The sequence below is a fragment of the Plutella xylostella genome, chromosome 26 (assembly GCF_932276165.1).
Source record: "Plutella xylostella chromosome 26, ilPluXylo3.1, whole genome shotgun sequence".
Taxonomy (NCBI): Eukaryota; Metazoa; Arthropoda; class Insecta; order Lepidoptera; family Plutellidae; genus Plutella; species Plutella xylostella.
In genome coordinates this window covers 128524-149204 of record NC_064006.1, presented here as the reverse complement: position 1 = coordinate 149204, position 20681 = coordinate 128524, and the positions used below count along the sequence as shown (strand labels likewise).

Below are 20681 nucleotides of genomic sequence, written 5' to 3'. Positions count from 1 at the left end.
CGCTAAAGGATTAATGAAACGAAAAAAAAACGATCATTAATCAACAGACGCTCGTCTTTATTGTAAAACTTGGAGCCTTATTTTAGTATTTTGATATCGATAGCTATAGCTTTGAATCTTACAATAGTTTAACTTCAAGCAACTGTAATTGGCCAATTCACAATAGGTGCGATAGTAGTTAGGCTGCTAAATGCGTTTTTACATTGTGATTGTGCGCTTGGTGATGAAAACATGAATATTTTCATAGCTACTGATGATGTACAGTGGCCTGCGCCTAAAAGTATGCAGGCACGGTCCGCACAGTGATGCCATCTAGTATAAACCTTGTAACTACAACGTATTGGACGTGTGTTTTGATGAGTGCATGTTGTTGTTCTATAAGAGAGTGTTTGAGCAGTACGATATGGTTTATATTCGCTGTTTTTACTACTGTGTATATTAGGTAGTTAATTTCATACAATTTCGTCATAGTCACTGTGGCGTAGTTGTTAAGGCGTGGCGCGGCGGTGCCGCATGAGTTATTACGAATTTGTTGATACTTACTTCGCATCCTGTTATTGTTTTTTGTGACTTTAAAGATCATATGATAGAAGTGTCCTTTACTTTCTTTTTTAATTTTTAAATTCGATTAAGGGTTTGTTATTATTTAAAACCAAATTTAAAAAAAAGTTTTTATTAAAATATTAAAACATGAATATTACTTAGTTGACTTTAATTAACATGCTTGAGTTAAATATAAATACTAACTATAATCGAACCACAATTACTCTGCTACAAAATAAAAACTACTAAAAAAATGTTTAGATTGAAATACTGATTAATATAATATTTATTGAAATTGACAACTATGAGATTAACATTTAGACTATGTTCTTTTCCATATTTGAAAATGTCACGGTGAATGACAAAACGTAGCATATAAAAACAAGTCAGTTAGGTTTTTCACAATCTTTACCACCCTTCCGCCTGTGCAATTAACAATTTACTACACATGACAATAATATTGTATACTTATTGAGTTACCTAATCAATAATTTGAGTATGGCCGATTTATAACTTGTGCAGAGATAACATGGTTCATATATACTTATATAGTTAAGTGAAGTGAATCAACATGTTACATATTGTAACAATAACATCACTCACTTTCTATAACCAAACGAAACCCAACGAACTTAACGCAAAATAAAGTAAATAGGAGAATAAATAGAAGAATAATAATAATTAAATGCTTAATAGCGAGTTGCTGCACCCTCCTGGTTCATGACTTCTTGCAGCCGTCTCGACATGCCTGTCACCATATTCCAGCACATATCACGGCCGCGATATGACTCCCACGTTGACGTCACTAGTTTTTCTAAGTTTATCTTAGTTCTTACTTCGGATGGGTCCCAGTTAAGCACCATTTGGCCCCACAAATTTTCAATGGGATTGATATCGGGGCTTTTAGAGGGCCAGTCAATAATAGTAATATTTGATTGTGTCCTTAACCAGTCACGAACAACTTGAGCACGGTGAACTGCACAGTTATCATGCACGAAGTAAATGTGATGTGGTTCAGGATACACATTGCGCACCGAGGGTAACATTACATCTCGTAACAATTCTAAATATTTGAGACCAGTCATACGGCCCCCTACTTCAACCAACTCGCCGGGACCCATCGAGGACATCCAGCCCCAGTAGCCGAGAGTAATCCTGCCGCTGGTTCTGCATGGAAGCGTGTTAACTTCATTGTAACGTGTTCCTGTTGTTCTCCACAAAAAAATTCTACCATCTTTGTCTGATTTAAAACATTTTTCGTCAGTAAATATGACTATGTTATCCTGCCAGTTAAAATTTAAATATTGGCGAGCGAATTCTATTCTTGCTTGACGATGGGCTGGTGATAGCGCTATTTTCTTCGCTGGTCGATAACAATGAATGCCGCCTGCATGCAGATGTCGGCGCACCACATCCATGGATACTCCATGCTGAAGGGCAGTCGCACGAGTCGTGGCAAATGGATTTGCTGTATGAGCTGCTATAATATCTCGGTGGCGGGCATTAGCTTCGGTATACGTGATAGATTTCCGACCACGTTTTAAATTATCTATCTCCCCTGTAGAAGCATACCGCCTTATCCATAATTGGACGGTTTTCCTCTGTAAAATAAACATAAATTAAGCATAAAGACTTTAATTATTTTCGCCTACTGTGTCATTAGAAGTCACAGAATAGTATTTGGATGATTAAAACATTGGACATACCGTTATTAGCAATCGGCGAGCTATCTCACTAATGCTCACATTTTCTTCATGCAAAACAATGATCCTTGCCTTCATAATCACCGTTAAATGATGCATTGCGAAACAAAATAAAATTTCAAAGCTGATTGTTAATCAATAACACTTGATAGGGATCAATAATCAACAATAGTTAGTAGCAGTCAGGTGCAATGTAGCGGACGACTAACTAAAACTTCTTATTTTTATTTATTGAGTTGTCATAAGATTGAGGGTAGAACTATACAATATATTATATGTGATCATGACTCCCAACGCTTCTTTGAGACAATACAACACTTACGTTCCACTCAACGTTTTATAAATCGCTTTGGCTACTAAATATTACTTATCGGTGCTTACTACTGATATCAAGAATGTTAAAAGGCATTTAAAAATAAAAACTAATAGTTTTACTATTTAGTGGAGGACTTGAACCCAGGGACCTTATGCCGCCGCATCAATTGATGAATGCTTAACCAATCAGACTATCACCGACCATGATTGCGTTGTCTAAATATGCTATCAGTTATTATTACCACCACCGCCCCGCAACTTATATTTACAAGCTGGTTACTAGATGGCATTACTGTTTGCAATTCGCCTGATTACTTTTAGGCGCAGGCCACCGTACAGTGTGATTGCGATAGATATAATACGATGAGGCCCTCTTCTTGAAGCGCTCGACATGATTTACTTCGCAAACGAAAATGATGAAAATGTTGCAAGGAGTTTTTTTTCCGCAACGATTTTAAATTTATTCGCGTGTCCCGCCACACGGCGTTGTTTTGCGAATATTTTACCAAAAAACATTTTGTTACTTTTTTAGAAAGTATGTATGTAAGTATTTTTGTGTATAATGGATGGACAAACTTTTTTCAGGAACGATGGAAAAATATGAAATTTTTACATGAAAATCATACTTACAGTGAAATCTAGATCAAGAACCATATTCGGTAATAAACTAATCATCCCTTTTCAGCTTACTATACAAGCTGAAAGTAATATAACTAGTAGTCAAACAAATATTACTTAGTTAAGGAAATCACAATCTAATATTGAAATTAATAAATAAACTACACTAGTACACCTTAAACAACTAAAGGAGTGACTCAGAAGTTACCTCCTTCTGAACCAATATAGAAAAAGGAACGGAGTCCTTGCTTTTAGGCTTACTATACTCATTTGAATATTTTGTATTTAACCTGTCGGTGTCACCCCTCCTCCTATCAGCATCATCCTAACGACTGGGCCTATCTCCACACCATCTTGTTCCAATAAGTGGGTTTAATCAACCCGACGCCATCAACCATTCCACCATGAGTTATTTGTGTTCACGCATTTACCTGTGTGAGGTGGGCTTGTGTAACGAGGTAGGTAATCATTGGAGGCGACGGTTTCACTTGTTTCATTAATTGCTACAAATAGATAGGTATAACAATACCTAACTTAGAGCCTCTAAATTACATAAGAACGATATTTTTCTAAAGTGGAAACACTGCAGATTTGTATACTGGCCTGATTAAACGTTAATACATGGGTCGGCTGGCCCTTATTGCTGTCACCTAATGACATAATGACCAGTTAAAGTTAAGCTGAAGTTCTCGAGTTAATTCAGTAACAAGGCGTGTACGTAGCGGCTCGCTAGTGCTGCCATTAAACTGGTTACAGAGTAGTTTGGGCGTCAGCGGGGGTGAGGCGACCGAGAGGGCGCGAGGGGGTGTTTATTGAAAGCCAAAATCACAAGACCAGCTCCTGGAGGGTTGCTCTAGATTAGTCTAGATTTACGAAAATGCCAATGCCTTAACATATCTTTGGACTCTATTGTTGGCAGGGCAGGTTAGGTTCAGACCTGGAGAGCGAACTGGCAGACCCAAAAGACTTTTCTGGACGTATAAATAAGCATGAGCAGGCAGTCTCCGACTAATGCTAATCTGACTAACCAATCCTTTCTGACTAATCCAAGTCTAGCGTAGCTCTACGTTTGCTACAACAGACATGATAAGAAGATATGATTCGATCACGTGAGTGAACCCCCCCCCCCCCCCCCCCCCGCCATGCAGCATACTTGCTCACGTTATTGCGAAACTTGTAACACAGTTTCGGCCTTTTTATAACTTGGTTAGGTGTATTATACATATGTATCTAACATTAAATAAGTTATGATTATGTTCAAACGTGGTTTTAGAACGAAAATATTTTGTAACCTGAAGTAAATATAATTACTTCAACTGTCGACAAGGATGGCTTCATCTTGGTGGAGAAGAGGAGCCCCCGTCGCCGCAACCGCAACAAGCGCGGCACCGCCCCGGCCGCCTGCTCGCTGAAGGCCGCCACGCCCACGGTCGACATCTACGTCTCCCGCATCCACGCGAATATGGCGCATGACAACATCATGCGCTATATCAAGGAGAGGAGTGTCGGCCGCACCGAACAGCCAGTCCAGGTGCTGGCAATCGAGAGGCTGCAGTCCGCCAAGCAGACGGACTTCAAGTCCTTCCATCTTCGGGTTCCCGCCGACCAGCAGAAGGTTCTACTGGACAAAGACTTCTGGCCTGCGGGAATCGTTTTCCGTCGCTACAGGGAGGCGAAACAGACTATTAAATCCCCTGTTACTAGTGCTACAGTTTAAGTTACTTTTATTTTTGATATAATTAAGTATATAATGTTATCTATTATTTGTATTTTTAAAATGTATTGTGTTTAGTTTATAATATGGGCCACTGATGCCTGAAATAAAGGTTTATTATTATTATTATTATTATTATGTAGGTAGACCTTAATTTCATCTTATGGTAGCCAATATATTCAACAAAATGTATTAAACTTTGCATGGTTCTAACAAAATATAACGGATTTTTCTCAAAGGTACTATAACAATCTTTCAAACAGCTTTACAACATCAACATAATAAAGTAATGGAACGAAACGATCTTTAATAAAAAAGAAATGTATCTTCAGGGATACACAAAAGATAATATTCCGTACAAAATACGAGTGTTATATTTTTAGGAGATTATTTGTTAGCGAAATAAAGAATGGCTTTTCTCATTTTAGTATAGTGTAGGCACAGTACAGAGTGTAAAACACCCCGTATAGGTAGAGTGAGATGTGAAATCAAACAGGGTGTAATTACATCCATAGTTCATCATTGCACTGTGCTACTGTTCACACTGTGATGGATAAATAACTTACCTGATACAACTCTGAGCTGATACTGATACGCAGTATAGTAAGCGGCAAAGCTTACTTGCAACAGAAGCAAGCACCAACTCCAACAAATGGTATATGTTTATGAACATTTCATGGCACATTATCATCGCTCTCAGCCCGTAGTCGTCCACTGCTGGACATAGGCCTCTCCCAAGCGCCACCACACTTTGCCCTCGTCATTCCGAGTCAATACAGCCTCCAGTCTAAGGTATTTGATCCCGCGGATACAATATCTATATAGAACCATGTCGCACTCCGGGAATGTAGCACCAGGCTGTGATCACTGGCGTCCATCCCAACGCACCACAAGTTGCGTTATTTCAAATAGTTGCGCGGGTCACGGGACAAAATAACGTCTGCAGTAGGAACATTAGTCGAAAATAACGTAGATTATTTTGTAAATATCATAGAACAACGCGAGTTTGGGAATAGACGCAATAAGGTAAGCTTTAAAATTTGATATGGACTAGCATTTAGCATTAATATTATTGAGCATGAATTTTTTTGATTTATTGAACTTGTTACTATTTTGTAGTTCCTTGTGTACGGTTGTACTAAAGGCTCGTTGACACAGTGCGAGCTGATGCCTGGCCAGTAGACAGCTACTCGGTTTGTGTACCCGTACGCCAGTAGCTCGGCTCGCCTTTGCTGTCTATACGACACCCAGTCCCAGGCCGAGTCGAGTCGCGGCGTAGTAACGTAAAAAATACGGGTTCCACTCACAACTGTCCAGCTGGCACTGGCGAGCTACTGCCGAACGCGTCCAAACGATGCGAGGGACGGCCGAGCCGCTGTCATGGCGAGTTGCTGCCGGGCAAGCAGGCGAGTGAAAACAAAAAATGTTGAAGTAACTCGGATGCGAGCTACTGACCAACTCGCACGTACGAGTTACTCGTAAGTTACGTCCAAACAGTGCGGGTTACTGCAGTGCAGCTACTCGGAAGGCTGACTCGTACGCTAGCTCGCACTGTGTAAACTAGCCATAACAGTCATGATCTATAGACCTCTGGCCTAGTTCATACACAGCTGATGCAGATTTAATTAGATTTAAGTTTTTCCAAATTAACTATACGAATGTATTATTATTTATCTATCCAGTATCCATTTCTCTTTAATACAATTTTCAGATCTTAGTCGTAGGAACGTAGCGTTGGGATCTTGGGATTTATTTGTAAATTCTAGGTTTAGGTCGAGTAATTAAACTTTGTCGGTTGAAATTCCAACTGACAATAACACCACATCACTGTGCCACGAAACTTAACTAACTATATTTCTCACTAGTGATACTAGAGGCCGACAATGGCATTCAAAGTATTTTTAAGAAAAATATCGGAAACTTTAAAAAAAGAAAATAACTATAAAATGTGCAGCACACGCTGGCCGGTGAGAAAGTTTGAAAAAAGAACCGCGCGTGTGTTTGACGTTTCAGTTTCAGCGGGAAACGAACCGGAACTCACTCGATCCGCGTGAGCAGCGGCCATTCAACTAGAAAATATACTTGACCACTTCCAAGCATACACGCCATATACAATCACGTGCAAAGAAACAGTTCCACTTACAAAATGCAGACACGAATGGTCCCAATTTTTAAAAATATTGAATTGGAATTTTGTACAAAATATTTACGTTTTTAGATGGTAATTTTCTTATGCGCCGTAACATGTACTTAAACATCGCAGAATACTTCATTAAGTTTGCTTTTTCCGTTTATAAGTAATTTGGTGCTTTTCTCCATGGAACTTTTTCATTGCCCGTGAGTGTATATTTATATGAAACAACAAAAAAAATACGATTCAATGGGGCAGTGGTTAGTGACCGACGACCGTGAATGCTATGTCGAAGATCCCGAGTTGGATCCCTGGCCGGGCAGGTAGGTATTTGTTTAAATACAGATTTATCTGTACTCAGGTCTTGGATGTTAATAATGTATTATGTATCTATCTTTGTAACTAGCCATCCTTAAATTTCTTTGTAATGATAATAACGATCTAGCATTTCGGTGATAAACTCGAGATGTGGGCTAGGGTTTGCCCTCCATAGACGATTATCTAGGTAAGTAATCGAATTATTCTTAGGCGCTGACTGTTGCCCAGTATTTGAGCAAATGTATAGCTAGAGTCCTTCTAAAGTTATGTAAAAATTTACACATACTTAATAAAATTATCCTATTCCAGCTCATTTTTATATGTTGTTAGATAATAGTTTATAATCTGAAAAACATTATAAACAATAACTTGGGGTCTATACCTACATATAATATGTAGGTATGTAGTTGTATGTATATAAGAGCCTTGTCCAGCACCTGCCGCGCTGGCATGGAGCCAACTACACCCACAGCCCTGCAGCAGCGCGGGCCCTATCCCCGACCCACTCGACATAAACACGCACCGCGCCGTCACACAACTCTACCGCATATGCCACTAATGTCGTGTGATGTTGCGCGCACGGCGCTGAGAATAGCGACTCGATTCCAAAACAATATTGTATTGTGGGTGTCATGCCGGCGGAACGGCCATTCGGCCAAGTTTTGAGTAGAAGCTACATTTTGGCTCTGTACGGTTTATTGTTGGGACAATGGAATGGCAGAGGTTAGTTTGGGTAGGTACCCATGTACGAATTAGTTTATAATTCTGATGAGTCTATTGTCTGTTCCGTAGCTTCTTTTACGTTATTTCATTAAACCATTTTAACAGCTGAGTAAGGATTATAAAAAATATCTTATACCTAGGTTCAGTTTTGTTTGTTGACAATTTGTGATCTATATGTACCTTTTACAGTGCAATTTGCATCACGTCATATATTTTGAAGAAACTGAACAGGCGATTCTAAATGCATCATTCAATTAACATCCTTACTTAATTGTGAAACTTTTGCTTTAAGCAGTTACGTATATCAACTAAAGTACATTCTACCCAACGAGCTCATTGCATTAGATTATTCTAGAATGACTGTTTCTTTTTGAACTTTGCCAATTTTCTTCTGAATTCCTAAACAAAAGTTGTAAGTTCATCTCATCTTCATTGTGAGACCCGAGCGAGTCCATATTAGCGTATACTCTGCAGTGTAGCGTGTACTCTAGACTCTGGAGTCTACGCTCTCGGCAACTGCTCCTAGTTGAGGACGTCATTAGCTGCATCAGCTAGCGGCAAGCTACTTGATCGTTCTAAGGTTTCATTGTAATTCTGATTAAATACATTAAATTAATGCATTATATTTTATTTATTTATTTATTATTTAATACTTTATTGCACAAATATAAAAATAAGTGTAGAAAGGCTGGACTTAATGCTTCAAACATAATTATATTATATTCTTGGGCGATAGAATAGAAAACATGTAGATAATAAAGTGTAATAACAAAACCCTTAAAAATAGGTAAGCATTTATATAGAAAATCGCATAATTATGATCAAAAACACTTGTATTATGTGGTTAAATGGCATCATTAAATACATTTTTGTAATTTAAATATAGGTAAAATATTTAAATAATAAGAATCATTTACTTTCAACTGAATAAAATACCTAGCATATATTTTTTTTTTATCTTATCTATGTAAGCAATTATTACAAATACACAGTCAGTGTAACAGTGGAAGATCAGCCGTCGCCCTGACGGTGCAACTTCACGAAAAGTTTGAAGACGCCCGCCCGGGGGATCCCGGATTATTGTTGTACTTGTGAAAGGAGCTGAAGGGTCACTCTATACTGGCGAAAAACGAACGAACGAGAGCTGGCGTGCGATTGGTCCGCTTAATACTACGAGGTAGAGTCGTGGCTCGAGCAGCAGCGCCCTGAAGCGTCGTTTTTCGCCATATAGAAGCCCCCTGTGACGTCACGCAGTGCGGTGATAGACATGTACTCTCTCTCTGTAGCTATTAGGTACAGTAGTACACACGGGCCTAGACCAAGCTACGCGAAGACCTCATACGAAGAGTTTACCCACGGAATTACATTAAATTACTGTGACAGGCAGCAGTTTTTCTTCTTTAAATTTTGATCTTTTAAACCGACTTCAATAAAAGGAGGAGGTTCTAAATTCGTCGCGATCTTTTTTTTTTAAATACCGAGAGGAACTTTTTTCGTAGCTTTTCTGGTGACCACCCCTATAAATCCCCTTCCTAGCTACAAAAGCTTTTGTGACATCCTGTATTATAGGACCTTGTTGCATGCCGACTACAGCCTAACTGCAAAATTGTTTCAAAAACACTATGACAGGTCCAGTTTAGTTGTAATTTACTGCTTCACAAGTCTCGCTCATAAATCACTCAACGTTGGAAACAATTTAGTTTTGCCGTTTGTTTGTACTGGCAGTATACCTACATACCATAACTTGGGGGGTATATTTAGTGGCACTCCATATGACGAAAAACTAAGTTTCGAAGCGCTGCTGTGCGAGCCACGACTCTATCCCGTTACATCAAACGTGTCGATTGCACGACAGCTCTCGTTCGTTCGTTTTTCGTCAGTATAGAGTAACCTTCCTGTACTAAGGCCGCACTGTGCCTACGTCATCAGTTTCGGCTACGACGCGATGCGACAGAAACGGACAGCTTTTTATAATATAATTCTTTGTTTTCAACAGGGTGTGGTATCAAAAGAATTTTAATTTTATTCATAAATATTCCGCATGGCGCTGTAGATCCGACACTATGTAAATGTTTGACGCCTGCAGTCGCCGCTTCTGGTACCAAGTGGGAACTAAAAACGCTCTCTAGTTAGCCAGAGAGTTTCCACTGAATTCCATCTGAATTCCCCCGCTGGTCGCTACTCGCGAACACATTTTTATTTAAATTTAGTTTTAGTCTTCCTTCCAGTATAAAATCAAGTATAAGTACCTAACTGGCTTATGCTCACAGTATAACTTGCTAGATAGTTTGTTAATTATGCAGTTCAACATCGCTTTTATCTTTCGATTTCCGCGTCTATAGCACATCCAAATCATAAATAAGTAAACATTAGCATGTACAGTAGAACCAAAGTGCTGAGAACATACGAACTAACATGAGTTTACTTTTAAAACTTATTCCAGGTACCTCTACATCTAAATGTTCGCTAACATTATATTTTGCAGCTGAGGCGTTATTCATTTAACAATGTAGTAAGTATAAATTAAGGTTACATAACATCAACACCATAGGTTTCATATTTTATAAAAAGCTATAGGTAGATAATTATGTTTAAACTTTACGTTTTAAAATAAATTAGTAGGTAGTATTACTTACATAAGATTTATCAAAAAATAAAGTTTCAAAAACCGCCTAGAACGTAGTTTTTTCTGCCCCAGAATTAGTTACATTAGGCTAGAGTCTAGACCAAGATGGGGACAACAATGTTTGCTAGTGCACCGGAAACCAGCGCATGAATATTCCAACTTATTTCATATATCACACACACATAAGCCTGTGCTGAATAGAAGTTCAATTAAGCTAGGTACAGTGGGGTGCAGAAAGTCTTCTAGCTACCTAGTGTATAATACATAGCCAGGTCTTTGAGACCGATTATTTTGGAACAGATTTTTCAATAACTTGTAGGGTAAAACCTTTTTTTATTATTTTTGAATGTACCATTGGTTTTATATCTCACTGGTCAAAGAAAAATTTTATGGTGATCCTCAAAGCAAAATCTAAAATGATTTTGCTGATGTGTCTTACGGTAGGTAGGTAGTCATTTATTTTTAAATAATGAAAATGTTCATTTACATATTTTATAAAGAAAGATTAGAATCAGCACGTGTGTCGGAGCGTACCTTTCCACACGAAGCAGCGCTTTCAAAATGCACCCCACAGTTACCTAGGTACAGGTACAATATGAGGTAAGATTGATACGATTCCGAAGCAAGGCAATAACGGCACTGTTTACAATACGCTGATATATGGCAGTCATTAAAACCACGTCCAAGTCTTCTTAGCGTGTCGGTTCAAACACTAGACAGGTCTAGGGTTTGTGGCCGAGGTGAAAGGATCAGATCGACTGATGACGACTTGAGCCGCTGAGTGCCCAGGCCCAGGGACCAGCAGGGACTGTTATGTATAAAAAAGAAGTTATTAAGTCACTCGGGTAGGCCTTTCGAGCACCCCACAATACAAAATAATAATAAAATATATAGATAGACGACTCAAATCACACAGACATAATAACATATACAGACTCACATTATAGTTACAGGGCTTTACATACAAGTTACAAGACGAATCAAATCACACGAACATAATAATAACATATTACTGATAACATACTCACCTTCTAGTCCAGCTATACACAAACTGCGGCCCGCGGGCCGCATGTGGCCCGCCGGGCCTTTCTCAGTGGCCCGCGTGCCATGAGAGATAATACATTCTGTGTAAAAATTATCGAGATTATATCCATAAAACAAAAAATGTTTGTATTCATCCAAATTTATTTTATCACTTTCAAAATTTGCTCCTCCAGAAACGATACACACGCCATATAAACGATATGTATACGCCAACAAATTATCCAATCATCACAACTTTTTTTTAAACGCTGTTTCCAGAGTTGTGTTTAGTACTCGTGGCGAATTTTCTTTTTTCGTCTATCGATTGTCGTCAGAGTCATGTTGACTGTTTTCTATGACTATCGTGGTGTTGTGCACTCGGAATTCTTGCCATAAAGTCAAACGGTAGGAAAATAATATTATTTGCGGGTTATGTAGAATTTAGTACAGCAAATTCGACGAAGAAGGCCAGATTTGTGGAAAAAAAATCGAGAAAAGATTTTGCACTACGATATCGCGGCTTTCGCACAAGGATCATCATTGTCAATGAATTTTTGAGCAAACACTCAAAAAATACCGTCGAGCATCCACCATATTAACTAGATATGGCTGCAGCTCACGGCTCTAGCTCTAAAAAAGAAGCTAGAGCGGTGAATTACTACTTCGAGGCACTGTTTTCAATCGATAGAAGACAATAAGAAAAAATCGCCGCGACTACTAAACACAACTCTGAAAACAGCGTTTAAAAAAATGTTGTGGTGATTGGATAATTCGTTGGCGTATGTGTATCGTTTCTGAAGGAGCAATTTTTGGATATTCATCCAAATTTATTTTATTATCTTCAAAATTTGCCGCACACCCACATTTTTTGTTTTTGTTTTATTGATCTAATCCCGATACTTTTTACACATAGTAGTAAATGCATGTGTTTTTTATTATTATTCGATAGTTTACATCGCTTTATAATAGTAAAAAAAAATGCTTGCGGCCCGCGACACCATGACTTGAACGTGGTTGTGGCCCTTATGTAAAAAAGGTTGAGTAGTACCAATGTTCTAGTCCCAGGGCGCCAGGGCGGTGGCCTCCTCCAGCTCTGCTCTGCCTACTGGAGTTGCTGGTGAAGCCGGACCTTTGAGCAGTCATTGTTCTCTGAAAATAAAAACAATTCACCTTTGCAGTCGGCGTCCTAATGTTTAGGTAAAGTATTGTATAATATTTTATGATTTCAATCAGTACAAAGAGTTGGCAGAGGCCTAATGTTCCACAGTGGAGTATAAAAAATCAAGTCAAAAATATTAATACACGATTGCTGATTGATATAACTCAAATTCTGATGTAAAATGAAGAGTGGTCAGCCACATTTGGTTTAGTTAGAGGCTGCTTGCGCGGAGTGTACCGGCCACTACCGGCTCAGCCGTTCAACATTCATATTTAACTTGAGTCTTGCTTCCTAAATCCAAACTGCATTAATTTCGCGTTTGAAAATCTCTACGACGACCATTGTGGCTTTCTTCGGATAATTATTACTTAACTCATAATAATTAAGTATAACGAAGCGATTATAGTTCGACAACGCCAACGCTAATAGAAACAAAGCCTGAAAAAAAAAATTGGGGCAACTCACTCTAATCAGATACTGCGCCCTTTTTTACAGTAAGTAGGTACCATTTAAAATCCCATTTACTAACATTACATAATTAAAGTCTTTTAGATATTATTAAATATCAAATCACTGTATTTTCTGGGAGGCGGGAGTAGCGTAGACTACTTATAATAATACGCATTATAAGTACTTAATTGATACCTAGGTAAGTACTCGCTAAACGTCTACGCTACGGCGTGCCTATTAGGTTACCTGCAGAAGATGCCTACAACCTTCTTGATGTGTATATTTCTTCCGACAGAATTATAAATAGTTTCTTGTCGACGACATCTTCATTCCGTTGAAGATTAAAAATAAATTTGTGTAAAATTGAAGCAGTTGCAAGTTTTACCCAGCTTGGAATAACAAATTGAAGAGATAAGTGTATGTACCAACTGCATGCCAATTGTCACCGTAGGACTATTAGGTATTCGAGGCATAGTTCGTAGCAAGGCACATTGCATATTCAGATTAAACTAGGTAAGTATTGTTCTTACTAAGTAGGTAAGAACATGGGATCTTAATCGAAGTGTAGAATCAAATAATTCAAAAATGTCTGAGGTATGAAACTTTCCCTTTCTTCTTACTTGATCACTTCTCCGCGCACCCGGGGCGGCGCGCGGCGGGCGGTTCACAAGTCACACATTAACTAGCGGGTCGCTGTCATCATTAAAAGTTTCGTCTCCGCGTAAAGTTGCTTCTTCTTCTTACCGTGTCGCTGACAAACGCAAGAGCTTCACTTCTGTTGGCCGCCGTGCACCGCAGTGGTGAAAAGATTGACCAGTCAGATTTAGCGTCAGTCGCCAACTGCGCATCGAACGCATATAAAAGGAACAGCTGATAAGTGTTTTATGTTTATGTTTTTATGATAAGTATACGTCACTGGAGCCGGTTCCGATTACTTGTGGAGCAGGCGCTCCGCTCACTGCACGATGCCGCCTCGACTCTGGGTGGAGGGCCTTACAGTACGTTACTGTTAGTAGAGTCTTGCCACAGGCTCCAGGCGAGACTATCTGAGGAACACTGAGGATGAGGAACCGGCCCTACTTCTGCACACGACGTAACCACAAGATACCGAGTCAATATCCAGTGTACATTGAGGCACAGAGGCACGCTGCAGTGCACTAAGGAGACAGCTCGGCTGAGTAATGAACCGAATCCAATCCACTATATTCAAATGAATAGTCCCCTAACAGTTGAATAACTTTAGTAGGTAATATCTGTATTGTGTCAAATTAGGCACAATTTACAATGTCGATGTCGGCAGTTGAATGCGGCTTCATTATTCATCAAAATCTGTTTATAGGTTGGTACTCGTATAGCGAGTGACGGCGACGGACGGAGTACCTACCTACTATGTCGATTCAGCATGAATAGGTAGGTAGGAATAGTTACCTAATTATCTATAATTGCTATTGATAAGTCATTTTTTACAAAAAAAACATTTAGGTAGGTACCTAGGTAGGTACCTGCCTCACCTTATTTCGTATACATGTTTTCAATCGATAGAATAAAAAAATACGTAGGTAACTACTAAAATGTATCAACATTTTTAAGCTACATTTGGCTACACCTTCACTGTGTACCGCCCAGAATAATTATTTTCATAACGTCCTTTTAACCAAAGGAAAAGAGTGTCAATTTACGTTCGACACTCAGTGTTATCATCATCATCATCCGCCAATAACATTCACTGCTGGACAGGCCCGGCAAACCATTACCTACGATCGATTAGAATCAGATCGATAGCACGCTGAGCGACTTTACATCAGTGGACCAGTCCCTCCTTCAGTGTCCACGTCTCTGCAATATGACTGTTCGAACTGGCGTTCTAAAAAAATACAGATTATTCTGGTAGGTAAGTATAAGAAATAGGTATGTAGATATCACAGGTTTTGCTCACGTAGGCAAAGTCCAGGACTCTGCTGGGAGCCGAAATCCGAAGGAATCTTGATGATCACAAAACTCACAAACTTGTTTGTTTACCTATAATAATAGTAGCAAACAAAATAATGCCTAACGGCAGCTGATTCACAATTGAAAAAAAAAAAATGAAAAATGAAAAAATGTTTATTTAGCCAAAATATTTACACAGGTTATCTTAATAAATGTTATGGATATAAAACAGTTATAAATTATTTGGACCAGATTAAAAAAACTATGGTAGCTAGGGTTCTCACACTAGGCTAAGCCTGTGCCGTGAGTAACCAGTAGGCAGACTGTAACATTTGAGAACAGGTGGCTTGTTGTCAACATTTTGAGTAAGAATAGGGTGAAAGTAGTATATTTGGTTAGCATTTAAGATACAAATCATATGGTAGAAAATTAATAGTAAGTAAAAACCAAACTAAAATAACTTAAATAACTAAGTAAAATAAAATTTAAACATAACATAAAATCCATCAATGGTTAACAAAAACAATGTAATTTTAAATAATAGTTTAAAATACCTATACGTATGTAGATCCTATGAAATAGGTAGAATATAAAGTTCTTTGTAGTGTGTAGTGTTGAAATAGATACTAAGTAGAAAAATGAAAATATACATAAATATCAGTATATATAATATTAGTAAATAAGTTGAAAATGTACAAATACTTAAATATAATAATATATTCTTATGTAGGTAACTATTTAGGGATGCATAGAATGTTTTCTGTTTCTTCGTAATCTAGAGTAAGTAGCCAGTTAAAAATAGTTATTTTTGCTTCTTTCTTATTGAGGTCTTTCAGGTTGCACTGTTTATATATTTTGTTGTATACATAGGGATGTAGGAATGGTGCGAATCTTTGAGCGAAGACTGTTCTAGCGGTGATAGGAACTAATCTAAATACTCTTTGGCTTGTCATCTGGCTGTAGGTTGGCAAGTTCATAATTTGTTGGTGTTGGGAAAGTGATACTTGGGAGATAAATAGTTTTCTGATAGTTAGGACATTGATTTCTTTGTAAAGGGCTGTGGTAGGGTATCGAAAAGGTTTCTTAAGCATTACTTTTAAAATTGATCTTTGCGCTCTTTCTAACGCAATCATGTTAGTTTTATGTGAACCTCCCCAGCATCTAATGCAATATGAGAGTATTGATTGGCATAAACTGGTATATACAAGCTGCAAGGTATCTTTAGTCGCCGAATTCCTAAGTAAGCGCATGATGTTTATAAGTCTGCGTCCTCTGCCAGAGAGATTTTGAATGTGTTTTTGAAAAGAAAGTCTGTCATCAATAATGATTCCTAAATATTTAATGGATTCAGCTTTATCTATGGTTGGACAAGAATAAGAGGTTGAGAGAGGTGAGACGTGATCACAGTTATGAATATGGATTGGGATGTTAAGGTCAAGTTGAGAAGCAGCAGTTTTATGAAAGCAAAGATATTTGGTTTTGTCAGTGTTGAGGGTAAGCAAATTTTTAGAGAGCCATTTAGATATTTCGGATAATCCTGTTGAAGTTCGTGTTAAAGCAGACTTCCAAGAAACACCGTTAAATATGATTGCAGTATCGTCTGCATAGCAAATGATGTCAGCCTCAACATTTGAAGGAAGAGCTGTCGAAATATCATTGAGATAGACTAGAAAGAGTGTAGGACCCAGTATACTGCCCTGTGGTACTCCGTATTTAATTTCCATGGGATTGCTGACAACTTCACCAATTTTCGTGACTTGTTCTCTATCAGATAAATAACTCGAAAACCAGTCTAAGGCCACGCCTCTGATACCAACATTTTGAAGTTTTTGTAGAAGAATTTTACTAGAAACGGTATCAAAGGCTTTGGCCAAGTCAAGGAAGGCTCCTACGCAGCAGTTTCCTTTATCTAGGTGTTGGGAGACAGAATTAATTAGCAGAGATACCGCATCTTCGGTTGATTTTCCATGACGGAAACCAAACTGAGTGTGAGAGAGAATATTGTGAGATTCCAAATATTTAACAAGTCTAGAGTTAACGATTTTTTCGAGTAGTTTTGATAGAACAGAGAGCAAAGAAATAGGCCTATAGTTAGAAGGGTTATCTTTATTACCAGCTTTATGAATTGGTGTAACAGCTGCCATTTTCCAAATCTTTGGGAATATTCCAGTTGAAAGGCTGAGATTGCAGATGTGTGCAAAGGGTTTCAATATGTAAGGGGCTAAATGTTTTATTAATGTGTTTTTGTGACCGTCAAGACCAGGTGCACTGTCATTTTTAAGTTGTCTGATGAAGTCTAAGATTTCAGTTTCATCAGTAGGGAGCATGAAGAAGGAATGTGATGGTGTAATGTGTGATTTGGCTAAATTAGCAAGGTTAATTTCGGTTTCATTTTGTTTTTCTAGGATATCGTTTGCTAACTTAGCCCCTATAGTGGTGAAGTACTCATTACATTTATTAGCCGACTCTTTAGGGGTTGGGCAAGAGTTAAGAAGTTCGGTTGAAGAGGTGGCTTTGGATTTCGAGAAGTCACAAACTTCACGAATAGCATTCCAGAGTTTCTTTGTATCGTTCTTACCTTCTGATAGTATTTTGTTTTCGTATTCTGTTTTAACTTTGTGTAAAATGTTAATGCAAAAATTCCGGTATCTATTATAAACGAGGCGCGTTTCAGTATCTTTCGGATACCGTCGACATTTAAGATGTAGTTTATCCCTATGCTTCATGCATCTTATCAAGCCAGGTGTGATCCAGGGTTTCATGGTGTGTTGTGATTTAGCGATTGTTATTTTTTGTGTGTGTTTATTGATGGAATCGTTAAGTGTTGTTGTAAATATGTTGAGAGCTGCAGTTACATCTGTTTGTGATATTACTTCAGACCAATCAGTTTTTTTAAGATCGGCTGCAACTTCAGAATAATTTACTTTACTTATTTGCCTTTGTTGTGGTTTGGTACGGGAGAGGGTCTTAAGAGCTACTAAACAAAGATCATGATCTGTTACAGATGTTTTACAGACAATTCCTACGGTTTCGTATTTTGTTTTTAAACAAATATGATCAAGACATGACTTTTGTCTAGTAGGTAGTGTTATAGCCGGAACAAGGCCGTGCTCAGCAAGTGTACACAGGTATTCGTCTTTACGGTTATCATCTGATTCTGCTAAAATATTTATGTTAATATCTCCCGCTATAACAATATTCGGTGTACTTTTGCATATATTTAGGATTCGTTCTAGATATTGAAGAAAATTATTAACTATTCCGATAATCGCAACCACGCCGAATTACAATGGCAGAACAACACGACGAAGTCAAAGTAAATTATATAATATTTCAATCTACCCACATAGAAATATTAAAAGTGTACTCAGAACAATAACATTTTTTTTGACGTATATGGATCGTCACCGTTATTAGTACATCACTATTTAATTTCATTCAATCACCCTATCTGTTTACTTCATTCATTCAGGCCTGCCAACGTCAGAGACAAAATTTTGTTTTGACAAAAGCTGTATTTCGATGGTTAACAAAATGTTGAATTTCGTGATTTTAATTTAATTTAGTTAAAAACTGATGTTTTAACATAATGACTGTGTGGGAAAAAGTGGAAGAAGAGGACTACTATGTCGTGGGTAAGTTATTGTGCTAGTTTTCTTTGGATTTGATGTGATAACGAGATTTTTCTTGAGTTGTGAAGTAGCAGCCACTTGTTGCTGGCTAGACCCCCGCAGAGTTTCGGCAAATATAAACATTGTGTCACAACGTTGTTTGCCTTGCCCTATGTAGCATATTTACGCATAAAACAGTTTGAAATAACATAGCAGAAGGTCCAACACCGCGGCGGCGGCCACTCCCCGCTCGCCGTCACCCAACTCAATATTTGTACCTATTTATCATCATTAATTGGGGTTAACACGACGGATTGTACTGGCAGCTCACATCTATCCAATTTATCAATTTCTTAACTCATTACCTAAGAGCATTCTGCTATTTGGGACTTAATTCTTATCAGATAATGCTGATAAAGAACTTGTGTCTTATTTGTAAAAACAAATAGTAACTACTTATGTAAAAAAAATGCATTGATGGTTGGTTTTTCATCCTGTTATTATACAGTAAAGAATAAAATATAACGTAGAACAATTAACAGAGCAGAATGTTATCAATGAGAAGCAGGAAATATCCATGCACAGTGGGAGCCAATCACCACGGCCCGCGACCGCTACTACAGGAAAAACTACACCAGATCAATATGTGTTTATATTAAAAACATATCTTAGATATGAATATGAATATTTTAAATGAATATTTTAAAAATATGAATGGAAAGTCTCATAGATTCTCTGGGAATAATTACTTCAGACTTAAGACAGAGTTATCTATACAGGGTGTTGTTAAAAATAGTGATTAGAGTTGCACTGATGGTGGTTTGGCTGCATGTTATTATTTGTATACTAGTGCTGGATGGCTGGATGTCTCAGGACATAATATCATTTAACTTCAACTAGTGTATACTGTTGTACTCAGACATCTTGGTCATGTTAATGTGAAAAATAAAGTTAACTGCATAGTTAAACATCTTATTTTTTGTTTCGATCTCTAACATGTAAACAACATAATAAACTTTTTGTACATAATATTACCTAACACAAAACTGTTGTTACTACTGTTGTGACTAGCATCCAAATCTGTTGAAGACATATTGAATGTTATGAACTTGAATCATAAATAACTAGCTGTACCCGCGAGCTTCGCTTCGCTTTTCCCATGGGAATTCCGGGATAAAAAGTAGCCTATTGTTCTTTCTCAGGGTCTAGACCATATGTATACCAAATTTCATTGAAATCCGTCCAGTAGTTTTGGTGTGAAAGAGTAACAGACAGACAGACAGACAGACACAGTTACTTTCGCATTTATAATATTAGTTAGGATTAGGATTAGGAAGTTAGGATTAGGATATCAGCCATAGGAGTTACAATGGCGTAGCAAGCTGTAGGATCCCTCTCAGGTTACCTGAGGAAGTCTAATTATTATACAGATACAGCATGCTATGAATTCTCTCCTTGCCAATTTAAATTGAATGAGATAGTAAAATGAATATTTTTTTATTGTTATATGGTGCTGTGTGGCTATGGTCTGAGATTAGAAAAATAGAAATTCAAGTTTTGTTGAGAAGCACTTATTGATTTTATAAATATGTTGTTCCAATGGTTGATTCATCACAGTCCAGTGTTAGACATACTCCTTTCCAAGGGACACAGAAATTCTAAACACAAATTTGATTAATAAACATTATTTAGTGGTTATAAACCATTACTTTCAGCACTACACAATACGTATCAATATGTGTCTACATACAGAGCTACTTATAGCAAAATTATAAAGTATTCAAGATTCCATTGTGCGGTGAGCAAGGCTCTGCGCCT

The 20681-nt window shown here is 37.9% G+C and overlaps 1 protein-coding gene across 4 annotated transcripts in view; it reads left to right on the top strand.

Moving 5' to 3' along the window:
- Positions 1-18729: 18729 nt before the first annotated feature.
- LOC105392697 (dedicator of cytokinesis protein 1-like) overlaps positions 18730-20681 on the top strand; it is an 80580-nt gene continuing 78628 nt past the window's right edge. For all 4 annotated transcript variants that reach the window (XM_048630699.1, XM_048630698.1, XM_048630697.1 and 1 more), the window contains exon 1: positions 18730-18887. In XM_048630699.1, the coding sequence (XP_048486656.1) occupies positions 18842-18887 (46 nt within the window). In that variant the 5' untranslated portion in view covers positions 18730-18841. The remainder of the gene's footprint in view (positions 18888-20681) is intronic.